Source organism: Lepidochelys kempii, chromosome 10 (genome assembly GCF_965140265.1).
Source record: "Lepidochelys kempii isolate rLepKem1 chromosome 10, rLepKem1.hap2, whole genome shotgun sequence".
In the NCBI taxonomy this organism is placed as follows: Eukaryota; Metazoa; Chordata; order Testudines; family Cheloniidae; genus Lepidochelys; species Lepidochelys kempii.
Window position 1 is genome coordinate 72150306 of NC_133265.1, and position 18403 is coordinate 72168708.

An 18403-nucleotide genomic window follows, 5' to 3' on the forward strand; every position below is an offset into this window, starting at 1 on the left:
ACAATACATATATACATTTCATTTTTGTGCTTTTCTCAAAAACAAATTTCAGTTAGAAAGCATTTTAAATTAAACCAAATACCCTAGTTTTCAATGAGAAACATCTTAGCTACTGGGTGGAACAAAGTTTGTCTGTTAGCTTTATTCTCCTAACAGAGAAGGAGCCAGAATGAGTTGGGAAAGCTCTTGCGTTGTAGTATCAGTAAGTACTTTACGAAGACCTTTTCATTATATTCTTACGTAGACAGGGAGAAAAGACAATGCTCAGAGAACATACAATGCTCAGAGAATTTTCCTTCTACTCCTCTGGCCTAAATGCAGTTGCCTGCTTTTTCCTTTAAAACTCCTTTGTTTTTATGCTAGAATGTGCTACCACAACCTGGCTGGATAGCTGTTTATTTGCAGCAACACTTTCCAAAAAGAATGGTAACAACAAGAAAAGCTAATGCAAACAGAGCTCACTTATCTGACATAGGCAGAGCCCTGCTCTCAAATGGAAGATAGGTTTATGAATCCAAGGAACCATACAGTGAAGAGGCAACACTGGTACCTGGAGCACAATAAAGACTATAATACCATGAAGGAGAGGTCAGCCTAGAAAATCCCAAAGGTAAAGTCCAAATTAGAAGCAAGCTGGATGCACTGAGAAGGGCTGGGGTGAGGAGCTAGGCAGAGCATTCTCTAAGTGTTGGGTTCCCCACTAATGGGACAGTTATTTAATCAATCTATTTATTCAGATTTATAGCAAAAAAGAGAGCAAGAGAAAAAGTGCCTACACTGGGATTCAGATGCCTCCGACAATTTTAAAAATATAACACAAAACCCAGCAGCTTCCCCAAATGATAAGCATTTACCAAAACTGACAAGCTAGCCAACCAACACACCAACAATATCCCGCCACAACTGCAAAGCCCTGTCCTCACTATTCCCTTCCTCCCCAAAACCTTGGGTAGAGAAACGGGACATGCAGAGGACTCTTAAGCCTATTTCAGACTGAGGGAACAGCAGGGAGTAAAGAAGTTAAATACAGAGTTAAGGTGCCATTCCTACCAAGAGAGCTCCAGCTTGAGCATCTCTGCTGACCACAGCAGCAGTCTGGCATAGGAAGAGAGGAAAACAAATCCCAGGCTCCTTTCATCTACACCCTCTTAAACCACTCCCACAAACCAACAGGTAGTCAGTGCAGATACAGAGCACAGGTGGTGGTGTGTTACTGCCAAGATGTACCACTTTATAAGCAGGCTGCAGCATTATGCACCTGTTTACCTTTCAGGGCTCCAGTTTCGGAACTACATAATTTTTCCCCTGTTCTGTCTCCCTCTATCTACTACTACAATGACTGAGGGACCCAGACCTTGCAACCATTATCTCTCAGCATCCACATTTCCAGTGTGTTGTATCGTTATTCAACCATCTCAGCCACCCTAAAGTAGCAGTGCAGTGCTCCAGAGGAGAGTCCAAATAGAGACTCCAGAGCAAGCTGTAAGCACAGGGTGTCTCTTACCAAAAAACTCTACTGCCTCCCTCTGCCTCCAGTCCTCCAAAAAATAACCTGCCCCGTAAAACCCAACTCCACTCAACCTCTGGGGTCTCCCACTCCACAAGGGACTCACTCTTTTCTGGGCATCCCCAAAGAGACAGCACTCTCAGAGGCACCAACCCAACTCGAGCCAATCCCCTCTTACTGAGGATGGAAAGTTGGTCTGATCCCCAACTAAGAGTCCTGCCAAATAAAGAGAAGTACAATATTTGTTCCACCTTGATCCCAGGGGACCTAATATTAACAACCCTTCCCATCAAAAGGCATCTTTTGCTATTCCAATTCCCCTGTGGCAACCATAACCTTCCCCTTTGCCAAATATCAGAGAATGCTCAAGTACAAGTGTAAGGCAAACAGCTTTGTCCTCCTCCTTCTGGGCATGCAGGTGTTCACCTTGCAATCACAGGGAAAGAAATGCGAGGTCAAAAAGAAAAAAGAAAAGGAGAGAAGATGGGAAAGGACTCAGAAATACTTGTCAGTGATGACAACAGAACCCAGCTGTCCACATCCATCAATGTTTCTGTGCTTGATAAGCAACACTGAGAACTATGCTGCAGCATTTAGAAGAGATTTCTGAGCTCCTGGGTGCCAGATCTCAGACTGAAAATTGAAACAGGAGTTTTATCACCCACCTTTCTACAATTGTATTATATGCCAATCTGAAATAGCAATATCCTTCCTAACGGCTTTTAGGTATTCTCTTTAATGCGTCCAGCTGTGTGCGTCGCCTGAGCTAAAGTTGAATGTGAAATGAATTAGAATTTGGGCTCTCGCTCTAATTTATGGAGGCAAGTACAGTCTCAGACAGAAGAAAACCAAGTCACCGTGCTTGATGTTGAGCAGGCTCAATACCAGGTCTTAGAGCTAATGAGTTAGAAAAGGCAGGGCTTCGCTTTCTTGCCTCTTATCTCCCCAACAAGGATAACCAGTATATGAAAGGGGAATACACAATATTGTGTATATAGTGAAATGCTGGTGGGGACACAAACAGATCATTGTCACAACACTGGTAAAAGAAACTCTATTACTCTACTATCAGAAAGACACATAGAAGGGCACTCTCTGCATGAAAGGGAAGCACATGGCACTTAAAGAAACTAACAAGCATGTACAAAATGCACAGAGGCACCTTCCTGCATCCCGGTATTAAAGGGATCAGGAAGACTTCCAAGAGAAAGCCTTTTCTTAAGGTGATTTTAGCTAAACCATGACGATTTGCTTTAGGCTTAATTTTGCAATTACTGCAAGAACTTTCCCAGAGAGTTGTTCCTATGAAAAAAAAAACACCCACAGAGCAAGCAAAACAAAACAAAAAGCCCTCCCAAGAACCTTCGTCTCCCACCCAAAAAAGCAACACTGTTTCTACATCTATTCTATATACAGTAAATTGTTTGGGACAAGAACTGCCATCACTTTTGTTTTATACAGCACTGAGCACGCTTAAATGATAAACAGGAAGAGGAGGGAAGAGCTAAATTCACTGGTGATTCAAAGGAGATGTTTCTGAGCCCATTTAGAACTTGAAATCCCATTATAGTGCCAATTTTGTTTTTCATTAAATACACGTACATACAAATCAGATTAAAAAACCCCAAGCAAGCTGAGAGGAGAGGGAAATAAGACGACAAGAACTGCAAGCAGGCTGGTTGCAATGCAACCTCTCTCGCTCTCCCACTGCTGCTATGATGTACTTCACCAAACAACTGCAAAAGCTGAGTCACATTGCTGGTTTTATAGGCCCCATGGTTCTGTTATTGCAGAACAGCAGGCCAAACACAGACCACAAGAACATCAACAAACTGTTGAAGGGAATGACCTAAGTGGTGGTAAAAAAGAACATTGTTCTGGTGTCCCACTCACACTTCTGGGTTCTCCTTCAATAGGAAAGTCAGTATCATACAAGCATTTTAGAAGCATCTGCATCTGAAGACATGATCTGGCTTTTGGTACCAATGAGGGTGAATACAGAAATTCTACACGAAGCTCAGAAGTCCCAATGGTGAGTTACTTCATGGCAAGCCAGGTTATGCACCAGCCTGTCATGTAGTAATGTTTCACATGGACTCTGCTACAATGCAGCGAGAGTCCCAGACTGCAGTTTGGTGCACTACACTTTCCAATACACTAAGCTACACCCAAGGCTTTCACTGTGCTGTAGCCATGTCCACATGGGACATTAATGCATGGCAAGTGCTGTAGATTCATACCCTGGCTTGCCACACAGTAATTCGCCATGCAGACATGACCTTAACTTGGAATAGGGTGACCAGATAGAAAGTGTGAAAAATTGGGACAGGAGGTTGAGGGTAATAGGCACCTACATAAGAAAAAAGCCCCAAATATAGGGACTATCCCTATAAAATTGGGACATCTGGTCATCCTAACTTGGAAGTGTTTTGGAGAATTCAGTGCCCATGAAAGTGAGGGGCTTTTGGTACTGGCTGTAGTCAGGCATAACAAGGGCAGACACTGCTGAGGGTTTCCCATCCCTGTAATGTAAATGCGCTTCAAATCCTGATCTGCAGCACCTTCTGCTATCCCAGACCGGGGCCCTCCCATAACTTGGCTGAAGCTCTGTAAATTCCAAGCACTTAGACACCAAGGTGTGACCAATATTGCAACCCTGTGCAATATTTTGGGGATCACTCTATTAAATTTATGAATGGTTAGTGTATGATTATGTTCTACTCCATGGGGAAAGGTTACCACTGCTCCTCCAGGAAGTAAAAACAGTGGGGGATAATTAAGGTGAGACACAGGCTAAACACCTCTAGAGAGGTACCAGGACCTGGAGAGGTTTGCATATATACTGGTTCAAATATTTTTTTTCCCAGAGACTCAAACACAGAAAGAGTTTTTGAGTTTGAACTGACAAAGGCCTTATTTCTGGATCCAGCAAATGAATAGGACCTTACATTCAAAGCGGCGGGGGTAGGGGGTAACCCTTGCAGAAGGGTTGGAAACACTTAGGCCGACTAGGAGCCCCTAAGACAAATGGTTGACCTCTGGCAAAATTTTAGCATGTGTATAGGAACTTTTATTGCTTTTATATGCTGTCTCTAATGCTTTTCTCCTAAGAATAAATGTATTTTGCTCTGTGAGGGCTGGTTGGTAACTGGTGTACCCTGTTGTAGCCACCGGAGGAAGGTTAACCACAGCTGCTGGACCCTTGTTGGACCTGCTGGGGAAGTCACAGTGAGGTGCAGAGGGGCTGCAAGCCGAAACCCCCAGTCTGGAGGGAGACAGATGCATGTCTCTGCCCAAGAGAGGTTACACCTGACAGCCTGAAACCTTAAGTGGGTGCTCTCAAGGATTCGGGATGTGGGGGGGAGGGGGGAGAGGAAAGAGTGTCAAAGGTTCAGTTAACCCTGACACTAGCATCTAAAACAGGCCTAAAATAAACAGATTTTTAATCCTGCACTGCAACTCCAACCCCTCACCCCCATCTGTGCAATTCCAGTCTGGGGGCCATCTCAAACTGTCACCGCCAACTATACCAAATGTTGTGGTTGTAGAGACAAGGCGGAAGCCACCGCGAATCAAGACACTGGTGATTTAAGCTATATCTGAATCCAGGTCTACACAAGTGAGGACAGAACAGTGCATTGCATTAATCCTCTGTGGGCAGAGAGGGAGAGGAATGGTAACATCTGGGCTGCCACTTGACTGGGTATTTTGAAATTCCTGTCATCCTAGAAACATTTTGAAAAATCAAAAAACATTCTGTGAGGTTTCTGGCCTGTACTGACAATTGATTGTCAGTCTCAGTTCAGGTCACACAAATCAATACGAGGCATCAAGCAGCAACAGGGCATAGGCCTTAGAAGAATAGGACTTATTATTTTCACCTTTGCATAAAAACAATTGCAAAAATAAGCATTACAGTCTACAAAAGAAGGGGAAGGTGCGGGGGAAGCGGAGAGGTTGGAGAGAGAGAACAAAAACTAAACAGATTCTGTGAAGAAACTGTGAGGCTAAGTTCAGTTTTCAGTTCCATAATTCCAGAGAAAGTGTTTTAATGGCACTGGGTAAAATGCCAAATAGATTTTCATAGCAATTCACACGGCATGAATGGAAATACTTAACAGAAGAACTGTTCTTTCTAATCTGCACTCTAGCTTTAAATAAAATGCTCTCTCTCTCTTCCCCTCCCTCTTTCTTTCTCGCTCTCATTTCTTTTATATTTTCTTCTGATGCACAACCCTTTTCAACCGCTCTCTCTGGAAGTGCCATTCCTGGATATTACCATCAGCCTCTAACTCTCCATCTACTGCCAGGACACTGGTTTCAGCTCCTCTCTTGAATAATCACTCACATCCATATCTGGGTTCTCCAGAATGCCATCACTGTGTCTGATCTTCTAACATAGAAGTGACATTTATTATCACCTGCTGCATAACACATGCCAGAGAATCTCATCCAGAAATTTCTACATCAAATCCATAACTTTTATTTGCACTACAGCATATTTTTTAGAAAGACATCCAGTCTTCATTTAAAGACTTCAAGTGATGGAGACTCTACCACATCTCTAGGGTAAGTTGTTTAAATGGTTAACTACACTTAAAATGTGTACCTTTTTTCTAGTCTGAATTTAATTTCAGCTTCAGCCACTGAATCTCATTGTGCCTTTTTCTGCTAGATTAAAAAGACGTCTACTACCAGAAATCTCTTCCCCATACATGTACTTTTCCATCATGATCACGGCACCTGTTAATCCTCTCTTGGATAAACTGAATACAGTGAACTTCTTAAGCCTCTCAATATCAAGCATGTTTTCCAGATCACAAATCATTCTTGTAGCTCTTTTCTGAGCTCGTTCCAATTTTTAACAATGTTCCAACAGCCAGCCTGATTACGCTTTTTAAAAAATGAAGCTCATGCATATTAAAAACTCTGGATTCACAGACAAAATCATCACTGGCGTTATTAGGTTACTAGCTTCAGTACACACTCAGTACAAAGTAAACCTTGTGCCAAGCAAAAATAATAGATAGGAAAACAAACATACTGCAGATGCTAGAACAACCAACATCCAGCTAGCATTTGTCCTCCTGTTGTCACAAGATTCCAGAAGAAGGGATGAATTCCTTCCCCAATGCCAAATCTAGTAGTCAGTTAAACTCTGTAGCCCGCTCTTGCTCTTCTGCATCATTCCACAAACAAGAAAATTCACTGTACTGCAAAAGGGTTTTAAACTCTGTATGTACCACTACCATTTCCCACCCTCTTCCCCTTCTTCTCACTATCTCCCTCCACGAGACTCATGGGGGTCTTCAAAACCAGGGATAGGAACCAAAAGGATAATCCATAAGTACACCCACACAATATCAGTCTACAGATGAAACAGCAGGAACTTCTCCATGCAGATTACTCTCCAGCAACATATGTGAATAATATACCATCACAAGGTTAGAGATTTAAGATACTGGATCTTCACGGAAAGTCTATAAAATATAGGATTGGTCAAAATGTGCTGAAATATTTTTCAAAACATTTCTGAAAGATGTTGAACAGGTCTACTAATTTTGTTTTAATCTTTGCTTCCAGCAAGAAAAATTCTTCACACTATCCACAGAAAGTGTGCCCAACCATACATCAGAGGAACTAATAGGCAACTATGTAAGACTGGTCTGTGTAACACTTCAAGGGTTTAGAAGTGACTTTCTCCATATCACCTGAAATTAAATACTTCATTTCCAAAAGCAGCAACACCAATCATAGCACAGGATATGGAATGTGTTGCTACTATAAAATATGTGCTCCTACACAACAAAACAACAACATTCTTCTTCTGATGGGGTCCTGGGAACCACTTGCGATGAATACTTGTGAGAGAGAATTAGCATACTGGATGAGCGTCAACAAGTCTGTAAACATCTTCCCAGGATGGAGAGAGAGCTAAACACTATTTCAATTTTGTCATATTTTATGATGAAGGGGGGAAAAAAACCCAAAATCAAAAGGCACACATATGGCAATTAAAATGAAAAACCTACCACTAGTGTAGAATTCTTGGCTATAAATTTTCTTTCTAAACCATTCTAATAACCAATCAGCCATAGCCTATATATCTAGCAGTAAGTCCTTGCTTATCCAGGTTACAGGGTGCTGATTTTAAATGCCAAAGTACCAGAACGGAAACAAATGTAAAAAGTAAACATTCTATAATGTGACTTCCAAAAATACCCACTTCTCATAATATATAAATTTCCACTGAAAATCAGCATTTGGTCTTTGAGGTTGGTATCAACTTTTCTCTATATTTAGAGTAGGAGTTAACTATGTAGTAATTGTGTCTGCTATAACACGACAAGATTGAAAGTGTTAAAGTATAAGTGAAAGAGTCCAAATGCCTGGGTTCTCCTAATCATTTAAAGTACAATTTAGTATTTCTTCAACAAACAATGTTAATGCCAGCTCTTACATGCCATAGTGATGGATACCTTTGATTACACAGCTGTGTTAATATAGGAAACAATTTAAAAAAATCAATATCCAGCAATAAATTAACCACATAAAGAGAAAGTAATACATTATTTACCACTGGTGAGATATTTGAGAGAGATTCCCAGATTGGAAGCCCTTTGTGGTTGAGAATCAGTCATCATATATGTTTGGAAAAGCTCCTAGCAAAATGGAGCCCTGATACTGATTGGAGTGTCAGGGTGCTACTGTATTATACATCTTAACAAGAGCTAATCTCTTCTACTTAATGTCCAACAAAAGTATTACAGTAAGATTCAATACTACATACATATTCCATCTCAACTTTTACACCACAGCCTTAGAGGTTTTGTTCAGCAGAATGGCATCTGCGGAATGCAATGGGAACTCCACGTATCTCATGAAGCTTCAACACTCAAGGTGAAAAAGCTCACCGATAAATACCCTTTGTGACCGGTATTGGCAGGAAATCTGGACCAAAGGGGTAATAATGAGGAGCATGGCTCCCACACACGAGCTAACACGGTCTTGTCTCTGGGACTGCTGAGAATCTTCTGGCAGTGGAACCAAAGCTGTTCTGGCCCCTTTCACCCAGTGCAGCAAAAGGATCCTGGGGAGGGCGTGCATCCACCCAGCATGATGCAGAACTCAGCTTTGTAAGGGAATCTTAGAGGTCAACCTGCAGGAGTTGGGGGCATGAAGATGACAGAAAATCAGAACCCCATGCAACAGCCTTTGCAATCTGCAGACCCCAGCTCTGTGGTGGCTTCTTCCATGTCATCAAAGAATGCTACTCTGCAGAGGCAGGTGCAGATAAATCCATCCATGACTACGTGGATCTGCCCTCTCAAGCCACCAGCAGGTACTACAACAGTCTTAGTGGCTTCTACTCTATGACCTGGGCTATGGGGGATGCGCATTCATCCACTTCATAGTCCTGCAGAATTGTCCAGTACTGAGCCCGTGAATATGGTGTTGGCACTGGATCTGGGATTTTGCCCCTTACTTTATGACATCATAGATGAATTGTGGGAAGGGCGGGGGGTGGCGAAAGGAGTATTGTGAAAGCCTTCCTGCCGCCGACTTATTAAAAAAAAAAAAAAAAGAGTTCTGCTAATATTTGTTCAGGATAGTCTCAGGCTAGTCACTATTTTAGTTTCCTTATATTTTATAGTTATTCTAACTCTAGAAAGCACACACTGTGGAATATGCTGCTTTGGTAATCCAAAAGCAAATATCTGAGCTGAGGGGATAGTATGATGGGATTACCTTCAAAGGCATGTGGCCCACTGGTGACTGCCAGTAGCAAAACTCCCTAACTGATGGAGATGGGGCAGTAGATGGGGAAGGCTCTGAGTTACTACAGAGAATTCTTTCCCAGGTATCTGTCTCGGGGGTCCTGCCCACACGGTCAGGGTCTAACTGATCGCCAGATCTGGGGTTCGGAAGGAATTTTCCACTGGGTCCGAGTGACAGAGACCCTGTAGGGTGTTGCCTTTCTCTGCAGTTCAGGGCACTGGTCACTTGCAGGTTTAAACTAGTCAATGGTGGATTCTCTGCAACTTGAAATCTTTAAACCATGATTTGAGGGCTTCAGTAACTCAGCCCAGAGGTTAGGGTCTATTTCCGGAGTGGGTGAGGTTCTGTAGCCTGCTATGTGCAGGAGGCCAGACTAGATTATCACAATGGTCCCTTCTGACCTTAAAGTCTATGAGTCTATTTGGAGATACACAGACTTTTCACTGGAGGGGGAGAACGGGGGACAGGGATAACTGCATATCCTCAGGCAGCGTTAACAGTGAAAATCACCTTTGTGTAGTTCAGCAGTGCAGGGGAAACTGAAATCAGAACATATTTACCATTTAAAGCTAACAAACATAAAAGGGAATGTTATTCAATAAGACACTGAGATTAAAAGTAAGAAGGAAAAAAAAAAAGTTTGACCGTCTGACATAATTTCCCCCTCAGACCACAGGAGCCTGTGCTCTGTGAATGACCCAGCTAGAGACAGGATACTAGTGGGTGTGAGAAAGGACTATGCCGATGACCGGACTAAAGTTCTGCCCCAGTGTGTCACCCTTACTAGAGTAAGTACAACACGTGGTAATGGAAACACTGATAAAACATCCCATTTTTGGCTTATTTCCCCCACTCCATTCCTCTCCTTGTCAGCTCTGGAAGGGTGGGTGGAGGAGATTGATCCTCACTGCATCACTCACAGAAAAGCAATGTGGTCTTCAAGAACTGCAAGTTATTTCAGCGGGATCCTCTCTCCTGCATGGCTTCCTTCCATGTTCATAATAGTTACAAATGCAGTAAAACATTTTAAAAAGGCAAACGGCACAAAGAATTTAATAGCCAGAGAATATAGGGCTACCTACAGTTAAGTTTCTCAGTTGCTTATAACCGCCAAACTTCGGACATTCAATTGAAGTTTCCCACACTACACAAGGTCGAATAGAAAATATACCATGCGGTCATGCAATTAAAGATTAACAAGAAGGCCAAATTCGGATTGTACCCTTTATTTTGGCATTTCCTCACTTTTATGTCCTTGACCTTGCAACCTTAACATTCTTTTAATGTCTCTTTTTGTTTGTTAAAAGTAATTTTTTAATTACAAAAATATAAAACAGAAATTTTATCACATGATCATTTGAGGCAGGGCATCAATATGCTTCCAACAGACATTTGAACCTTTACATCCACAGGCCCAGACCTCTATCACTTGAGCTAACAGAGTAACGGATATCCAACACCCCCCACAATGCAGCTCCTGCATCCCTCCCCTTCTGCTCCTATCCACACTCTTCCTAGCCCTCAGCTCCTGCCCCACAACAGCTCCCCCTACCCCAGCTTCTGCTCCTCTCCCCCTCTCACGTCCTCCCCCCTTCCCCCCGGCTCCTGACCCTCTTTGCTCCCAACTCCTGTCTCCCATCCTCCATGACTCCTTCAAGGAGGTATGGACCCTTCTGCCTCCCAATTCCTCACTCCTCTGTATTCTGAAAACAAAAGACAGTGTTCTAGCACTCAGTTCCAGTGCTGGGTGCCACACTAGCCCCTGGCTGCCAGAAGGTGCAGGCATAGGGATAGTTTACTCAGCCCTGGCCATCCGGGTTGAAGCATGCTCAGTACAGTCAGAATCTTTGGAGAATTTAGCTACAAAGCTAACTTTCTACTGAACATGTTTAAACAGATTTTTTTTTGGAGTCATATCTTGGCCAAATTTGGGCAGATTTTCACAGGAACATCAAAAGGCACAACCCTGACACCAGGGTGACCCCCCCTGCCAAATTTCAATTCGCTGCTCCCAAGCACGGGGACACTAGAGTTCCTCAATTAAATGGTTGTAGGCATTTTTTTTTTAACTTGGTCAAAAGGTATTTTTCCTTAATTTCAGAAACAGATTAATCATTTTAACTAAAACCTCCCCAAAAAATTCAGATTGAAGCTGACACTGGGCATGGAAAATTCCAGCCTGAATGGCTACTGCCTGTCAAACTTATAAGCAACTCTGAACAAGGTCTTACGATGGGAAGTCGTGGGCAACCTTAACTTTACACAACGCTGCCAGGAACACCTATAATTAGCTACACCTTTAACATAATCTTTGTCTTCACTGCCCACAGTATATTCTGGGTTTTGCTCATTTACATCATTCCAAATGCCTTGGTCAATATTTTAAGTGGGGACTATAACACTCTTCCACTGTTCTATTAGCATAGTGCCCAGGTTTGGAAAGGCACTGGCTGTGGGTGTCATCCTGTCCAATAAAACCCTATTACGGCTGCTACTGTTGCTTCAGAGTCACCTATTGGGATATTCACTACACAGTACGAGTCATCGGTGCAGCTGCCCCCGAATGGATCCTTCATTGTGAGGCGCTACAATGGGGGCATCAACAATAAAGAACGACACATAATATGGCAAGGATAATAAAAAAGATGACCAAGATCTCCAAAAGCGACTAATGATTTCAGGCACATCAGTTATTGGACAGCTAATGTGAGATGCCTTAAAAGGGGCTTGACTTTTAGAAAGTGCTAAGAGCCCCACCCTCTGAAAATCAGGTCCCTTTAAAACGTGTCAAGTTGAACCCCCAAAAATGAAGGTGCCCAAAATCATTAGTCACTTTTGGAAAATCTTTATTTTATTTTCTCATTTCCCTCTGGGGCAGTGGTTCGAGCATCCCAGTGGCAGAGCTACCAGTGTCCTGAAGGTCTAAAAGGTGCCCCTGTCCTAAAAGCCACATGAAATAATAAAAATAACGCTACAGAAAAAGTCAACAGCTTTTTTTTAAAAGGTTTATTTATTTATTTATTAAGATGAGGTAAGTATGTAGCTTTGAGCTCAGGGCTTGTGGATAAATAAAAGAGAAGGCGGTTTCAAATATAATGCTTTAAAATGCAGTTTTAAATTTTAAACCGATACACTTATGTTGCTAATTGTTTTGGCTCTAAAAAGAATTTTGGTTTTGTGTTTTTTGGGTGCATATGTTTCTCACATAAGTAACCCTAAGCATATATACAAATATTAGCTTTAGTAATTCAATTCCATTTCTTCTAAGTGCTGTAGATGAATTTAAGTGCTAACAACCTCAAATGTGGGAGATTAACTTTCCTTCCAGATTAAACAATTTATTATTAATTATTATTATTATTATTAATTTGTACTGCAGTAGTGCCCAGGAGACATGTCATGGACCAGAACTCTGTTATGCCGGTATTGTGCAAACACAGAACAAAAAGGCTTATGGAAGGGTATATAAGCAGCATTATCTAGTACAGTGGTCCCCAAAGCGTAGCCCGCCTACCGACAAGAGAGCGCTTCCGCCGGGCAACCCACTGCCGAGGAGTGCAGCTGCCGGACAACCAGCTGCCGAAATACCGCCCAGAAGCAAGAAGCGTTGCTGCCGAAATGCCGCTGCTTCTCAGCGGCGTTTCGGTGTCCGACGCCCACCACACTCTTCTGGGAACATGAACATGCTATTGCAACTGAAAGGTTGTGGACCACTGAGTATATTCTATTCAAGCATCTACTGCATCGATCACCATGGTACCTGAGCACCTCCCAATGAAGTAAATGATGCGGCTAGCACCTGTCATTGGTGTTTCCTTACTGAAGAACCTGGACCAGTGGACATGTGGAAAAGTGCAAACGGCTTACTTAGTTTAGTTTCCCTCCACGGAAAGATCATTACAAATTCCACTTTTACCAACAACGTACTTTTTGTTGAAAATACATCCAGTCCTTTAAAACCATCCATCCTTTAAAGGGAGGATGCATAACACTCAACAATATATGGTAAATAAACCAAATAATAAGCAAAAAGGAGAATTCCTAGTGAACCATCTGTGTTCTCATCAGCCAGCTACCGACTGTTACTCTCAGCTTTGGACACTCAAAAAATAGCAAGAACCAAGAAAGGCAGTTTCTTCCATTGTGTCATCACTACACAAAGCGATTCAATGAATAAAACAGCTGCAATTTATTTCTGGGGTGAACACAAAGGGAAATGTACGTCAGAAAGTAGTAAGTGTTATTTGACCCCCCACAGCTACCAGATTCCATTTCTAAATACAAACACAAAGTCATGCTTATTTATCTCTTCAAAAAGTAGAGACTTAATAAAGATTTAAGGCTGTCAGTGCACAAATAGTCTGACATCCTGTCAGTTTACTGAAACTAAGTCATGTCTGCTAAGCTTGAACATAACCGTGTATCGAAGGTAGGACTGATTTCCCATCAGTATGTCTTGACCCCTGGATGAAGAGTCTGGAGTCATTCAGTTTTAGAAGTGATAAAGTTTAACATGAATGGATCATATCCTGCTATCGTCCCCAATTCCACTTATGTTCCCCAAACAAAATACAAAAGGAGAAACAAAAGAGTAGCTAATTAAATCTCAGACATAACCACAATTTATAGTACATACTGCTAAATGCATGAAGAACAAAGGTCCCTCTGGCCCAGTATCCTGTCTTCTGACAGTGGCCAGTGCCAGGTGCCCCAGAGGGAATGAACAGAACAGGTAATCACCAAGTGATCCATCATCCCCTGTCGCTCATTCTGGCAAACAGAGGCTAGGGACACCATTCCTGCCCATCCTGGCTAATAGCCATTGATGAACCTATCCTCAGTGAATTTATCTGGTTCTTTTTTGAACACTTATGGTCTTGGCCTTCACAATATCCTCTGGCAAGGAGTTCCACAGGTTGACTGTGCGTTGTGTGAAGAAATACTTCCTTTTATTTGTTTTAAACCAGCTGCCTATTAATTTCATTTGGTGACCCTAGTTCTTAGAACAAGTTGGGAAATTCTTGCTACAAAATTGGACCTAAAACTGAACAAATATAATCTCTAAGGAAGCAGTTTTAAGACATTTGAGAAATGCCCACTTTAATTGGAGAAACCCTACAGGAAGGAGGATGGAAGAGCAAATAATTTCATCTCCCAATAATTGCTGGATGGCAAAGAGCAGCAATGGACAAGTACTTTAGAACACCCAGCCCTACCACTGTGACAGTAAAGAAGATCTTCCTAGGTTGTGTTTAACAGTATTTATGACAACTGTAGCTATTTATGTCAATGAGAGCGTGTGGTTCTGTGTACAGAGAAGCCAAATCCAAATGTTGATTGTTAAATTCCGAAGCTTCCACTTAGAACTACCTTCTCATATACTCTTTTCCTGTTATATTCTTAATGTTTGCAATTCTCAAAGCCACACTTTTCCTAAATCCTTTTCAGCTGCAGCCTTTCCATCACATGCACAAGATCCATATTCAAGCAAAGTCTTCTGGGACACGATAGGTACCTGTACAGATAAAGCTCAAGCGAGTACAATCGCTGTGCACCAGCTACCCAATTACTCCTCTGGCTAGGAGATTAAACCATAAGAAGAGGTATACAGAACTCCACTCACCCCCATGTTCACATATGGCATGCAACAGGCTCAGGACAATGAAGCTTCTCTCTTTTAGGGACTGAAAGTTCAGTGCTTACTTTTCTCTGCACAGAAGTTTATTTCTGAATTATAGATATGAAAATACTACCATGCAAATTTCAGATGTGAAAAATGTGGTTACTTTCACTTTGCTTCCCAACAACATCAATAAAGTATCTTTAATAAACAAAACCCATGAGTAGATGCAAACAATAAAATAGTCCCGATTTGGAGCAAACTAAGAAACCACTTTTACTAACCACCAAATGGCCCACTAATGAGAAGGCAGTGGACACCTGAAAAAATCCGGGCTATGTGAAATTAACACTACATGAAGCAGTAGCGGAGAACAGAGAGAGCTGCACATCTATATTTTGAGATTCTTCTCCCCCATCCCATCCCCAGCCTAAATCTAGCCACTAGCTAAACCTACATGTGTGAATTAAGCTCTATTTATAAATCTTCAGCTGTTTTTTTTTAAATGGCCTTAATATAGTACAGTTGTTATGTTGTTTTTGTTGAACTTAGCAACAGGAAACTGTGTCACTCCTTCTGCAGCAAACTTTCCATTCTCTTGGCGCTCCCAATCCCACACCAGAAAAGCCAGATTTAAAAAGGGGCCGGGGAGGTTGGCTAATCTGAGCATGCTCCTTCCCTCTGCAGGGAAGCAAAGGGACAGGACAAAGCTGCAGCCAGATTTATATTAAAGTAGCATACCACCTACATTATGAAACATAAAACAAAAACTAAACTCAGTACCTTTCTTTTTGTTCCTCTTTTGAGATGCATGTTGCTTGAAATAAATGAAATATGGGGTGTGTTCTTTTTGCTTTTGTCTAAATAGATCCTGCTATACAAGCAGACACCCAGGGATTAGTCATAAAAATTATCTATCAAAAGGGGTGGGATAAAAACAGTCAGCATCTTTACACTACAGCATTATGATAATGCAAGACATTTATCAAAGTGCACACATTTTAGATTGGAAGGTTACTAGCACTATTCCCTGGTTAACTCATTGAGTTAACAATTACAAACTCAGCCTTAACTTGTTAAAAACATACAAAAATAAGCCTGATTTTATTGTCTGCTTTGGCAAGATTATTTTACCACCCAAAGAGCTTTCATTAATGTGCAGAGAAGATTACAGGCTCCACCCTGTAATGTTACTTCATCTTTATACTGTTTACTATTATAACATTAGCTTCTTAATTATAAACTAACACACAAATACTGCTGCTCTAAAACAGCGCACATGCACACTACCGAAAATGCCTCAAAGACAATTGGGTCAGATAACATCGAGAAAGACAGCTTATAACAGAGCAAAATGCACGAAGTCTGTTTTAAACCACAGCTTAACTCCATCTCAAACAAATGTGATAGCCTAGCTTTTATTATTGCAATTAATCCTCAAAAATGGTGACAGCTGAAGGTGACAGAAAATGTTTAACACAAAATAAGCCCACTTCATTTCAAACTTCCTGCCTGGTCTTTTTTCCTGGTTTTATGGTTTTTGGGAATTTTATGGTTCCCCCTTCCCCCTCATATTTGGTTCCCCCTGTATTTGGGCTTATGATTATTATTTATTTGTATTACTGTAGTGCATATAGATTTCAAACAAAATTGGAGTGCTTGGCACTGTGCAAACACAGAGGTTACGTCCACACTAGAAACACTGCAGCAGCACAGTTGCAGTTGTGCCACTATAGCACAGACTCTTACTACAGAGACGGAAGAGGTTCTTCCGTCGCTTTAATAAATCCTCCTCTCCAAGAGGTGGTAGCTGCATCGACAGAAGAATTCTTCATTCGACCTAGCACTGTCCACACTGGAGCTTAGGTCGGTTTAACTATGTCTTTTAGGAATGTGAAAAATTCATACCCTTGAGGGATGTAGCTAGGTCAACCTAACTTCCTAGCATAGAGCAGGCCGTAGTTAATAGTCCCCTGCCCTGAGGAATTAACAATTAAACAAATGACTGGTGGGAGGAGACACAGAAGCACAGAGATGAAGTGACTTGCACAAGGAAACAGGACAGAGCAGAGCCACATACACCACCAGATCTCCTGACTTCCAGTGCAGTGCCCTATCCACCGGACCATGCTGTCTCTCTGTACACACTTATGAACAATCATTTTATGTTAACTACACCATGAGCTACAGTAATACTGTAGGAGGAGGAGCGAATCTTTCACCTCCCCAACTTTTGACAACCTCATATTGTGGAGCATCAACAGACCTGAGGTACCTATCGTACATTATGAGACTGTCAAAACCTTTTGTGGCTTTCATTTTTAATTTGTCTTTTATCATCTTTTTATTTTAAACTAAATACTATTTCAAAAATAAGGAGGACTAAAAATCAATGCTAGTTTTAGAAGGTTAACAAGAAAAGCCACTCTGTATAACTTACGTTTCGCTTCACAGCAGCTGTGGAAAGGAAATCAGCAACTCAGCTGATCATCATCAGCTGCACAGACATTTCTTTTTAAAGCATGGCAAAGTACAATATAAAGATGCGAAAATGACACTTACTGTTCCTTCAGAAACTGCATGCTCTCTGAGGTCTTTCAAAAAATCCACCTCATCTTCAATTTTCATCTCCAGCTTTTCTGCAAGGACAAAAGGTTTGCAAAGTAGATTTAAGCAAACTCCCTTTGTTTAAGGCTGCTGTTTTTCTGTTTATTCAAATACTTCTAAAAAACTCAACAGGCATTATTTTCTTTCCAACAGCTGGTTTTATTCCTGACTTTGCTGCTTGTTTGTTAGTAATTTTACAACTACAGTGTCTGTGAATGAAGGAAATATGAAACAGCAGTGAGCACACAGAAACCACAGGACTAGACTTCTACAGATGGCTCTATGTGAAGCTTGAAATCTAGGTTATATTTGCATATATGTTTACACCAAAGAAGACTCGGCTTCCATTATTCCTGTTGTATGATCAAAAAGTATATATTTGTTTTTCTCCGATTTAGTTGGGGTTGGTCCTGCTTTGAGCAGGGGGTTGGACTAGAAGACCTCCTGAGGTCTCTTCCAACCCTAATCTTCTACGATTCTTTACCATAACATGGAGACAGGTGGGAGGCAAGAATATTTTCTCAACTTTCAAGTGTTTAATGCAATGCCAGCTTCTCCACACATGCCTCTTCTCCTTAACCTGAAGTGGTAGATTAGGTCCCAGAGAGTAGTAAGGCAAGTCAGTCTCCACCCAAATTTGGCAACCGCCTGGAAAATTTTTTTTTCTGGTGATGGTGCTGATGAAACACAAGAAAAACTTTGTAATCCTATTGTCCTCTCTTCCCAGCAAATTAACATGCAAAACTTAAACGATCACCATTTACACCAGCATTTTCTTTCTCTGCACCTTGCCCACTTTAAAATAACCATTTTTGTCTTGTGACACCTACGCTGACCAGGACTTAAATCTAAAACCAATTTCCACTTCTAAAGACCCATGGATTCCAAAA

General features: G+C 41.6%; 1 protein-coding gene across 13 annotated transcripts in view; it reads right to left on the minus strand.

Annotated features, from left to right (window-relative positions):
* The window catches only part of AKAP13 (A-kinase anchoring protein 13), a 330778-nt gene that overhangs the window by 122296 nt on the left and 190079 nt on the right, over positions 1-18403 (minus strand). For all 13 annotated transcript variants that reach the window (XM_073304193.1, XM_073304191.1, XM_073304188.1 and 10 more), the window contains one exon: positions 17469-17545. In XM_073304193.1, the coding sequence (XP_073160294.1) occupies positions 17469-17545 (77 nt within the window). The remainder of the gene's footprint in view (positions 1-17468; positions 17546-18403) is intronic.